This window comes from Temnothorax longispinosus, chromosome 7, assembly GCF_030848805.1.
Source record: "Temnothorax longispinosus isolate EJ_2023e chromosome 7, Tlon_JGU_v1, whole genome shotgun sequence".
NCBI classification, from domain to species: domain Eukaryota; kingdom Metazoa; phylum Arthropoda; class Insecta; order Hymenoptera; family Formicidae; genus Temnothorax; species Temnothorax longispinosus.
Genome location: NC_092364.1, coordinates 8475412 through 8487708, shown reverse-complemented (window position 1 = coordinate 8487708; position 12297 = coordinate 8475412). Strand labels below are relative to the sequence as shown.

Here is a 12297-nt window from a genome sequence, read left to right as displayed (position 1 = left end):
TAGGCTTGTTCGCGTTGCTTGAAATCACCAAACATTTTTGCACTTGAAATGAGATAAATATATATTCGGCCGTTGGAGAGAGAGAAATCGAAGATGCTGAGTGCAAAAAGTGCAAGCAACGCGAACAGACCCCTTCTCTGTCTGACGCGCATGATCGCGAACAGCTTTGGCCGCATCAATATCAAAAGTGCAGACGGTTGCGCTACTGCTACTGTGTCGTAGTAGTGCGGCCAGGAATCAGGATCCGTTGATTTTCCATCGTAACATGTCAAAGATGGTGAGTACCGATCGCGGAAATAAAACGCGCTGCGGCTATGACGTCCGTTTGTCATCGTGTGAAAGGACAACGTAAAACCAGAATTCTCGATTTCACGGATAAGAGAGCGCGAAACCACTTCAGAAATCTGCACAATCTGCTCCGCTTCCGTTGTTCCTCCCTCCCTTCGAATCGAAGCCGCATCAATAACTCCCCTTTGTCAGGCTTGTTGTCTTGCATAAAATATGAAGTAATGTAATCTTTTCTGGTTCAGCGCATGAAAGCAGTGAGGTGTCCCACGGACGAGCTCAGTCTCTCCAACTGTGCTATTATAAACGCCGATGATTTCCCTGATGATGTCAGGTAGAAGAATTTGCACACAATTTGACGTATATAATTATAATTATCTTACATCCACATGACTGTCTCCCTAGTCATTTATGGAATAATTATATATTCGTATTAAATTTTTCCATAAATTATTCCATATCTGTACTATATATGCTTATTTGTGTCTTGGAAACAATTCCAAGTGGAATATAATATAAGTATAGGCTGAAGTGAGGCAACAAATTATTTTATACAAAAGAAAATATTTTAAAAAATTCCACCATAATTGATTATTTAATTCACCAATATATTTTAAGAATTTATTATATATTGTACAATCATATATATCTTACAAATATCCATATATTTGCTAGTAATTATGAAGGAGAGGAGCTTCTTCACCAATTTGGCTGAAACTTCACAATTTTGTGTATTTTGATACGTAAAACATGAATTTATAAGTTGAAATTGTCGCTCTCAATTAGGAAAAAAGTTATTAAGTACTAGAGTTGACAGTTGCGTGGTTAGGATGTCTGTCATTTATTATACTTTGTATTTATAGACTTTTCAATATGCTAATTATTTTCTGCTTTAAAATAAGCATAATAACTCCTATTTCTATTATCTTTTTTATTAACCATGTAATTCAATATATTATGGCATATTCAGTACAATAAAACTACATATTTTCCAAGGAAAATAATAATTTATGTTTTTTGTTAAAGCAGAGAATAGATGAATCAACTATTCTCTGCTTTAACAAAAAACATAAATTATTTTAGAAAATAATTGGCATATTGAAAAGTTTATAAATACAAAGTATAATAAATAACAGATCCTTACCACACAACTGTCAACTTTAGTACTTAATAACTTTTTTCTTTAACGAAGACAATTTTAACTTATAGATTCATGTTTTACGCACCAAAATACACAAAATTGTAAAGTTTCAGCCAAATTGGTGAGAAAGCCTCTCTCCTTCGTAATTACCTATTTGCCTTGCTGAAGCCAATTAGGAATTCGAGTTATCATAAATAATGCATGTTTATGTTATGTAAAATGTTTATCTGTATCTTAGGAACAATTTCAGATGGAATAAAAAATGGCATTAAAATAACAAATTATTTGTTCAATATAAATACATTTATGTTTTGAAATAGAAACTCTCTAAATCATATATATTCTATATTTTACTAGATTATATAAACTCTGTACTTAATTCTATAAACTATGCCTAATTGTTTTATTTCAAAATTCTTCAAAAATTTATGCGACTTTATAGATTACAGAGCCACATTTTAAATCATAATGTGATAAGACAATATTGATTGGTACATTTATTTTTTTATTCGTTACAGGCACATTGAAGTAACTACAGCACCAAATTATCATTTTGTGTTTACTGTGAGAACGCATCATGAGATTCCACGTGGCACAGTTGGCTTCAGCTTACCTCAACGAAAGTGGGCGACGTTGTCTCTCAATCAAGAGATTGAAGTTCGGCCGTACCATTTTGATCCTACTTCTAACACGGAATGTTTATGCAACATCGTCTTGGAAGCTGATTTCCTACAGAAGAAGTTGTATGTTTGGCAAAAAATTTATTTATATTATATACATATATGACAAAATGATTAGAATTTCTATATAGTATAATTCTATATAATATAATTTATAAAATATTTTAATTGAATAAACACAATTTATAATAAATTTATATATAGACACAACAAATCTTGATCTGAGTTTTATAGTCAAATTTCCATTAGTTTTTTTTCTTTTATAATTACTACATTTATCTATTGTTATTTCAGTGTCACTTTGGAGCCATACAATACAGACGAAATGGCCAAGGACTTCTTGCTACAGTTTTCTGGGCAGGCATTCACCGTGGGTCAGCAGCTGGCATTTCAATTTAAGGATAAGAAACTGCTTGGATTAGTTGTCAAAAGTTTGGAAGCTGCTGACCTATCAGCCATCAGTTCAGGACAAAGTACAGTGCCTAAGAAGACAAAAATGGGACGTTGCTTGGGCGACACTATAATACAATTTGAGAAGGCGGAGAACTCCAGCCTGAATCTTGTTGGACAGTCTAAAGGAAAAGCTCTCCGACAGACAATTATCAATCCAGATTGGGACTTTCAGAAAATGGGCATTGGTGGCTTGGATAAAGAATTTAGTGCCATTTTCCGAAGAGCATTTGCATCCCGCGTTTTTCCAACGGAGATTGTCACTCAATTGGGTTGCAAGCATGTAAAAGGAATCTTGCTGTATGGACCACCTGGCACGGGAAAGACGTTAATGGCTCGGCAAATAGGAACGATGTTAAATGCGAGGGAGCCGAAAATTGTAAATGGTCCACAAATTTTAGATAAATATGTTGGAGAGAGCGAGGCTAATATCAGAAGATTATTTGCTGATGCGGAAGAAGAAGAAAAGAAGGTAAATAATTTGAAATGTATTTGGAGACACAGTATTGTATTTAAATCAGATCTTTTACGTGTAACAGGAGAAAAGGACGGAAGAAATATGTTGTATATTTTTAGCTTGGACCAAACAGCGGACTTCACATAATCATATTCGATGAGATAGATGCCATCTGTAAATCTCGAGGTAGTGTTGCTGGAAACACGGGAGTTCATGATACAGTGGTTAATCAGCTTCTTGCAAAGATTGACGGTGTCGAACAATTAAACAACATTCTTGTTATTGGTATGACCAACAGAAGAGATATGATTGATGAGGCCTTGTTAAGACCTGGCAGATTGGAGGTAAAATTGAATTTGTTTAATAAGATAAACAATCTTTTTAAAAGCTACGCATATATACGAATGCAAATATGAACAGAACGTTTTTTTGCGTTCAATTTACGTTTAATTGAATTTACTCCACTTTGATCGATATACCTTGTTAAGAGATATATCAAAGAAAGATTTTTAAATAGATTTGCTGTTCTTTTGTTGATTTGCTTGCTCGTAATATGAATATTAATATAATAACATTTATTCGTTATACATATAATATTTGTTTTAAATATGCCTCTATGCTTTTCTATGCTTAAAGTTACAAATGGAAATTAGCTTACCAGACGAACATGGGCGGTTCCAAATTCTTAATATTCACACATCCCGAATGAAAGATTATAAAAAAATAGCGCCTGACGTAGACTTGAAAGAGTTGGCCACTTTAACTAAGAATTTTAGTGGTGCAGAGTTGGAAGGTTTAGTTAGAGCGGCACAGAGCACCGCCATGAATCGACTAATTAAAGCTTCTAGCAAGGTGGAAGTAGATCCATCCGCTATGGAGAAGCTTATGGTAACTAAAGGCGATTTTTTCCATGCATTGGAGCATGATGTTAAACCGGTAAGTGATAAGAATTAAAGACTTTTTATTCGAAAATTATTTTATTAGACGAATCTTTTGTACTACATGATACGTAATTTTACACAACCCGTTTTGACATACTATATATTATTAATTATTTATTCTTATTGAATAACGCTATATCTAATAATGCTACGTCTTTTTTTTAATTATATATATTTTTAATGGATAAACTTTTGGTTCATATAACTACATATTTCGTCATTTTAAATAGTTAATACGCATTTATGTAAGACATATGATAACAGTTAAAATGTTAAATTTTCACATCCTTTAGGCATTTGGTACAAGTGCTGAAGTATTGAATCAATTGTTGACTCGTGGGATTATTAATTGGGGAAGCCCAGTGGCTGAAATTCTCGCTGATGGCAGTTTATGCATTCAACAAGCTCGAGCGACTGAAGGATCTGGACTCGTTTCTGTTCTTTTGGAAGGACCACCGAATAGCGGAAAGACCACTCTTGCTGCACAAATTGCAAAGAATTCAGACTTTCCATTTGTTAAAGTGTGTACACCTGAAGACATGGTCGGTTTTATTGAATCTGCAAAATGTCTTTCCATACGGAAGGTATGGTACTCATTTTATATTGTCTATGCAAGTTTATCTCGTAGTAAATACTTATAATTATATCTGATGTAAAACTTGGAATACCATTTGTGAAATTTTAGGTATTCGACGATGCATATCGTTCGCAGCTCAGCTGCATTTTAGTTGATAATATTGAACGTCTATTAGATTACGGCCCAATTGGACCAAGATATTCTAATCTGACATTGCAAGCACTTTTGGTGTTATTGAAGAAATCGCCGCCGCCTGGTCGTAAATTATTGATTCTGTGCACTTCTAGTCGCAGGTAAAATAAGAACTTTTTTTTTTAAGAAAAATTATTAAAAAACATACATATTCTTAATAATATATTTCTTTTCGCAGACAAGTTTTAGATGATCTAGAACTACTTTCAGCATTTAATACCATCCTTCATGTGCCTAATTTGTCAACCCCTGATCATCTGTTGAACGTGCTGGAAGAAGTTGATCTCTTCTCAAAAAAAGAAATGGCTTCCTTGCATGCAAAGGTTAAAGGAAAACGGTAAGATATTAAAATTCTTATTAACAATTTTATTTAGACACTATATGTGACATGTATATGAGACATATAGAGCATATATTTCTATAATATATATTTTATCATCATTGTATTTTATGATTTCAGTGTATTCATCGGTATTAAGAAATTGCTCTGCCTAGTAGATATGGCACGTCAAGTGGAACCAAGTTACAGAGTCGCAAAATTCTTATCGAAACTGGAAGAAGAAGGCGGTCTAGAGTAAGACGTTATTCCATTTCGAGCTGCGTTACTTTTGGTAGTACAGAAAAAGTAAAGAATACTTCTAAGCATAGCTTCTTTCGAGTTCAGATCGCTCAAGCTGACTTTGATCATTCCCCAAAACGAACGCAGTCTCAGATTGTAGTAATTTAAATAGAGAAATTTATAGCTTCTGTGTATAAGTGAGAGATATAATCAGTGATATTTAGATCTTCTCAGTGTTACAATGAGTTCTTGTAACAGGTAGAAAATAGATAATATCGCTTAGATTGTGATGCATATCTGAAAACACGTAATTAACTCTGTCAAGTACTACATTATTACAGATATTTAAACAAATGTTATTAGTTTTGTAAATTACAAAGATGAATATCATATTTTCGTATAATATTTTCATAACAAGTAACTTTTATGTCATCTTAATTTGATTTAATTTTATTTTTTTTATTAACTTTAGAAATCCAATTTCTTTATTTTACAGACTTTTAACGGCTTAAGGCTCCTGGGTATTCGCCGTGACCATGTTAGATCGTACCATCAGAAATCAGAAATGACACGCTGAGAATCTTTGCGTGCTATTTTTAAATAAAAATACTTAAATGAAAAAACACTTCAAATTACTTTAACACACTTATAAAATGTGTATTTCGAAAACTATCCTTTTCCCTTAACAGTTAATAAACAACCGTAAAATGAATGTGATTGATAAATGAAACCTAGTCATGCAGGCTTATTGCGCAGGTAGGAAAAAGGATGGATAGGAAAGATATAGATTTTCGGAACATTTTATAAGTTAAAGCGATCTGAAATGTTTTTTTATTTAAATATTTTTTTAATTTGAAAATAGCACACAAGGATTCTCAGCATGTCATTTCTCGCCTCTGACGTCATGATCTAACATGACCGCGGTAATCCAAGAGCCTAACGGATTTATTTGTTGGGTTTATTTGCATTTGGAAGTAATAATTTGCCTCAATTTCAACAGATATTCAATTATTGCATAATAATGTACAATTATTGTATAGTTACTACGGAAACATATATATGTAAAAAAAAGACGGAAACATTTGAAACGACGCGTACAATACCTGATTTTAGTGTAACGATCGTTGATTGCATTATACCAGCATTTCTCTCTTCCTCATATGGCTTATATATATTTAATATATGATTAAGGGTTGATTGTTCCAACTTGTTGGTAAACTAACTAAAAGTTAAATTATATATATATATACAGGGTGTCCGAAAAATCGCCTACTCCACTTTGGGAGGTGATTCGGGACTCAAAAACAAGCAAAAAAGTTCATACAAACATAGGTCCGGAAATGAGCCGTTTCCGAGTTATAGCCATTTTTATGTTCAAAAATCGTAATTTAGAATCCGCTTGGCATCCCTCTTTCTTAATTATTTCTTAAATTAAAAATTTTTATTTTTAAATATTTTTAATTTTTTTAATTTTAATTTTTTTATTTTTTTTCAATTTTTCAATATTTGTAAATACGATTACATTATTTTTAAAAGAAATCAGTTGTTTTCACGGCTACTTGAAATCAGTTGTTTTCACGGCTATTCAAAATCAGTTGTTTTCACGGCTACTTGAAATCAGTTGTTTTCACGTCTATTCAAAATCAGTAAGTAAATCACGGCTTTTCAATAAGTTTCAAATTATTATTTAACAACACCTTACTTTTAGGTTGTATCTAGGCTGCATTCCAAAATTCACTGTCAGCAACTTTCAGTACTGAAAATCTATAGTAAACGTGACGTAAAATATAGATTTGCAGTACTGACAGTGAATATCGGAATGCAGCCCTAATCTTTCCGTATTCATCAATGGATCGTGTAAATTTTAATGAATTAGCTGATATGCATCTTATGTATGGTCTTGCTCAAAGTAATGCTGCCGAGGCAAGAAGATTATACATCCAGTCTTTTCCAAATCGAGATGTACCGGGAATAGCGTTTTTTCGAAATGTAGACAGAAACTTGAGAGAATTTGGTAATTGTAATTAAAAAAAATTGAAAATAAAAATTTACGATTTTTGAACATAAAAGTGGCTATAACTCAGAAACGGCTCATTTCCGGACCTATGTTTGTATGAACTTTTTTGCTTGTTTTTGGGTCCCGAATCACCTCCCGAAGTGGAGTAGGCGATTTTTCGGACACCCTGTATATATATATATATATATATATATATATATATATATATATGTCTTTGTTTTTCTTTCAAATTAGACAAAGATAGACATATGATTTAACTATTAGTTAGTTTACTTACCAACAGGTTGAAACAATCAGCCCTAAGTCGATAAAACATTTTTATTAAAAAAAATTGTACTTATATTAATAAAATTGTACTTACAATTAGCTTTAGCTGTCGTAGAAACGATTGCACCAATGTTATTCGCTATTTAAAAGTTTGATGATAATTTCTTATCTTTCTAAGTTATAATCCTGATTATAACGTAGATGGAGAAAAAAGATTTCTATAAATAGCATTAACACAGGATTGCAATAAAAGCAGCTATAAATGAAGAGTATGGGTACAGCTGGACATATTTCTATAGTTGTACATTACGTGATACATATTTATTCCAGCACATATATTTTTAAAGAACAGTTTGAATGTGTAAACAGATGTGATTTTAGAACAGTGCTTCCTATTCGCGAAAAACTTGCGACTTTATTGGAGAAATAGGAGAGATGTAATATGAGAGTATGTCTATTTAAGCGATAGTTCATTAATGCAACAGTCATCAGCAAATTAAACGTATTAAGGAAATGGATAATTAATAAATTTTTTGACCAAGTTCTCTACACATATTTGCAGTACATAATTATTTTAACGTATGAATATAGTTAATTCGATACAATTAATAATCTAGTTTATATCCATAATATTACTTTTATGTGTTATAAGAAAAAAAAAATTTATTAATAAAAAAATATTTTATTTTAAATAATACTAGGAAGTAAAATAGAGAAAAAAGGATGTTTTAAACATGAATATCTTGTCTTATTATTTATTATGAATGACATCATAAGAGAGTTAAAATTTATAAAAAGGAAAAACCACTGAAGGGACACGTTAACAATCTTCTTGTACATGCTAAAAGATTCATATATCAGAAGACAGTTAGGGAAACGCTGTTCTAGTTTGTAATTGAGAAAGAATTGTTTTATAAGAATATGACAGATTGACACTTGTCCGCAAGACGATGAGTAGACGTTGTGGTATTCTACTTTTAATTATTGAATAGCAATAAATATAGCTATATACAAAGAGATATACCTATTATATTCTCGTATGCCGTGTATTTATTGTTGGATGCATCTACGAGTGCACATGTGTATTATACGCAATGGATAATTGTGCACATGTGTTGAATCAATGTTTGTCACTATGGTTCGGAGAGAGAGAAAAATTATAATAGGTAGAATAGTCATAAGAGGATAGCCGAATTTTAGTCAATATCTGTGTCAATAATTCTTCGCTATCTTCGGCGTGTATTAATAGAGAAACATTCCAATTATCACGTGAGATACATTTATTCTGTTCTGAATAATCGCGAGGGATTAATGAGAAGGATGCGTTACACATATATATGTTGTACTTTTATTTTTATTAGTACGATTTAAGATAGATCTATATATAGTATGTAATTTGTTATTAGGATATCAGTTGCTATGATTGTGAATTATTAACGAACAATAATATAAGTTTATTTATTTTTTTGTACACAATTGTGTTAATTGTATCTGTATAGTTTGAACAATTCAGCAAACTAATTACATGCATTATATGTGTATAAGATAAGAAACGAATCCATATGTATCGCGGACGTCTTGTGAAGAAATTTCGCTTGTGCAATATTTCTTATGTGTTGTAATATAATCGACTACTTGTCTCTGTATTAATCAATGTGATCTGCTATCAATGCAAGACAGAAATAAAATTACCCACGAATGTAGAAGGCCTTTAATAACGTCTTTTATAAAGGAGTCAAGTGAACCAAAAATTAAGGGGGTAGCCTGGTGTAGCGGCTTCAAAAAATTGAATTTTTTTTGCTTAAATCGATAGTATTCTATCTCTAGAATACGCTCCTTAAACTCTAAGCATGAATTTAGATTTTAGCGGGCTAAAATGAGCTCGATCGGTGCGCATGGTCGAGCGCTCCGAGGAGCAGGATGCTGGGGGGAGCTCTCAACGGTCTTTGAAAAGGCTCGTTGCCGGCTGATTTGTGAAGATTTGTCGAAGAAAGAGCTGCTCGAAAGGTGTTTGGGTGGGCATATCCAAAATGCGAACGAGAGTTTCAACAAGCGTTTTTTCAACTCTACTGTTTGGCGGTTTGCTCCAAAACACCTCCACTGCAGCCGGAAGATCATAGAGATTGCTGCTTACATAGCAGCTGGAATATTTAACGAAGGCTATCTGTCAGTGCTAAACATAATGTCAGATTTGGAAATAGTTATTGGGACAGCATGCAGAGATTATGCCGACAAAATTAATAATAGCCGTACGACCGTTCGACCAGAATCGTCGAAGTAAAAGCATTGCTCGCGAACTAAAAAATATACATATAAACAACGGCTATTGGAGCAAAACGAGCTGTATGAAGAAGTTGAGGGGATATTATATGGACCAGGGATAGCAGATTGACCAAAAAGTATAGGTAAATTAACAATAATAAGCTTTTATCAACCTTCTTTCTTATTCGAAAACTTTAAACGCGTTTTTCTCAAAACCATGTTTTTGAAATTGGCGTACACGATAACTCAAAATATTTTTGATGGATCCAGATTATTTTTTTTTTAAATTAAAGGTAATTAAATTGCCTTGAACTTATACCTATAATATGTACTAAAAATTTTGTCCAAAAAAAGTTATAAACAAAAGAAAGTGCGAAATTCATGCAAAAAAAATTTTTTCAAACCACCATTTTTAAAATTTTTTATGATAAAACAAATCATGTTTTAGGTATAACTAGAAACTATACACTCATAAACTTTACAAAAAAATTTTTTTTGTGTCAGATCGTTCTACGGGATGCTAGAGTGTATGTACGCCATTCAGAAAGAATTTTCGAAGCCACCTTCGTATTTGATCGCATAACTCCTGTGTACTTACATATATTTATTCAAAAAAATTAATTTGAACATTTCAATATGTACACAATAAATAGTGTTAATTGCAAAAATATATATTAAGTAGTTTCTTTTTTAAAAAATCCAGAAAAAGAGCTTGTTTTTGGCGTTCTACATCAGGCTACCTCCTTAATGTACACATTTACCTGTATAATATTCCACATAAAATAATTCTAAATGTGGAAAATGGATGGTCAGATAAGAGTCTGACGAGGATAAAAAAAAGTTACGTGTATACATATAATTATTGGTTGTGTATCTATTTTGTGATAAGAGCCATTAAAGTTTTCCATCCTCTATCGTAATTTTCTATAGTATAGGTGAGTATAAGGTGTGTGTATGTATGGAGGAGTTAAAGCCATAGTGGTGTAGAAGTCAAATTCTTTAAAATTATTGACTCGTGTGCACGCAATCTATACAATATATAAGTTGCATCATGCACACGAGTCAAAATATTATAAAAAATTGACTTACACCCCAGACAGCACGTATGTCTAAAAGACGTAAAGACATCTTTTAGGGCCTTGGCACATAGAAAAACTTAAGCAGTAAAACTTTAAGCAGTAAGAAATCAACAGTATGGATTCGCTACCGCTTAGGGCCGTGCCTTAAGTTCTTGACTGTGATTAGCTGATTTGCTTACTGGTTGAGTTTTACTGCTTAAGTTTTTCTATGTGCCAAGGCCTTTAAGCAGGGCACACACTTTTCGTAGAACGTAACAGTAAGGTTTCGACCAATCGCGTTGCTCGATTCGGCCGTCTGTAACCGTAGAAGTAAGAATCGAGCAACACGATTGGTCGAAACCTTACTGTTACGTTCTTCGAAAAGTGTAGGTTTGTTCGCGTCGCATACTCCAATATACATACACCAGAGACATTGGATCACGGATAAAGGGTGGCGATTGGAGCAGATGAGTTTTTGGAATGCGTTGGAGTGAGTAGGAGCATAGTGGGGCGTGCGTCGCGAACTGTCCCCTGCTTAGACATCTTTTAGACACACATCTTTACGACATCTTTATGCTGGGTCTACAATGCGAGTCGCAAAGTCGTGAGTCGCAAGAATTGACTAATCACAGTCGAATTTGAGGAGAATAATCGACTGTGATTGGTCAATTCTTGCGACTCACGACTTTACGACTCGCATTGTAGACCCAGCATTAGACATCTTTTAGGCCCTGGCTACATCTATCGTAACGCTTTGATCGTGGTCGTAAGCAATGAAGTCGTCGTAAACCGTATATCTATGCCAATTTATCTATAAACACATTTTTCTTCGCACGTCGAAAAAGCTGACAGGTTAGGTTATGTTGTAACGCCAGACAAGCGTCGTAATTGTAAAGAGTTCAGCTGAATCAACTCATACGATGAGCTTACGATAGCGATTACAACGAGCGTTACGACCGTTACGACGAGCTTACGGTGAACATTACGATAGATGTAGCCTAGGCCTTTAAGCCCGGTGTCCACGATGCAAGAACTGTGTCCAAGTTTCGGTTTAAGCCAATGAAACTGCTACTTTTCTGTAAGAGCTGCAAGTTGATTGGCTTAAATCGAAACTTGGACACAGTTCTTGCATCGTGGACACCGGGCTTTAAAAATGCGTGCTATCTGGGACCACTATGGGTTGTGTATTATGCCCGGTGTCCACAATACCACAATGCAAGAACTGCGTCCAAGTTTCGGTTTAAGCCAATCAACTTGCAGCTTTTACAGAAAAGTAGCAGTTTCATTGGCTTGAACCGAAACTTGGACACAGTTCTTGCATCGTGGACACCGGGCTTTACATATGTATGTATGTACATACGTATACATATGTAATACGTAATACCGCCCGGGACTGGCGTCCCATGGAGCG

General features: G+C 33.5%; 1 protein-coding gene across 2 annotated transcripts; it reads left to right on the top strand.

Annotated features, from left to right (window-relative positions):
- Positions 1–118: 118 nt before the first annotated feature.
- On the top strand, positions 119–9272 carry LOC139815707 (vesicle-fusing ATPase 1). 2 transcript variants are annotated; one of them, XM_071782790.1, is made up of 10 exons: positions 119–277; positions 531–619; positions 1945–2169; positions 2401–3028; positions 3133–3357; positions 3650–3949; positions 4248–4538; positions 4640–4824; positions 4902–5060; positions 5184–9272. In XM_071782790.1, the coding sequence occupies exons 1-10, from the start codon at positions 266–268 to the stop codon at positions 5299–5301; spliced, it is 2232 nt and encodes a 743-aa protein (XP_071638891.1). In that variant the 5' UTR covers positions 119–265; the 3' UTR covers positions 5302–9272. The 2 variants fall into 2 exon arrangements, with proteins under 2 accessions (XP_071638891.1, XP_071638892.1); XM_071782791.1 differs by lacking the exon at positions 531–619 and having other exon boundaries at positions 162–277.
- The last annotated feature ends 3025 nt before the right edge of the window (positions 9273–12297 follow it).

Coding starts and splice junctions, on each gene's coding strand:
- LOC139815707 (XM_071782790.1), top strand. Junction 3,029..3,132: donor CGGAAGAAGAAGAAAAGAAG/GTAAATAATTTG, acceptor GTATATTTTTAG/CTTGGACCAAACAGCGGACT. Junction 4,539..4,639: donor AATGTCTTTCCATACGGAAG/GTATGGTACTCA, acceptor GTGAAATTTTAG/GTATTCGACGATGCATATCG.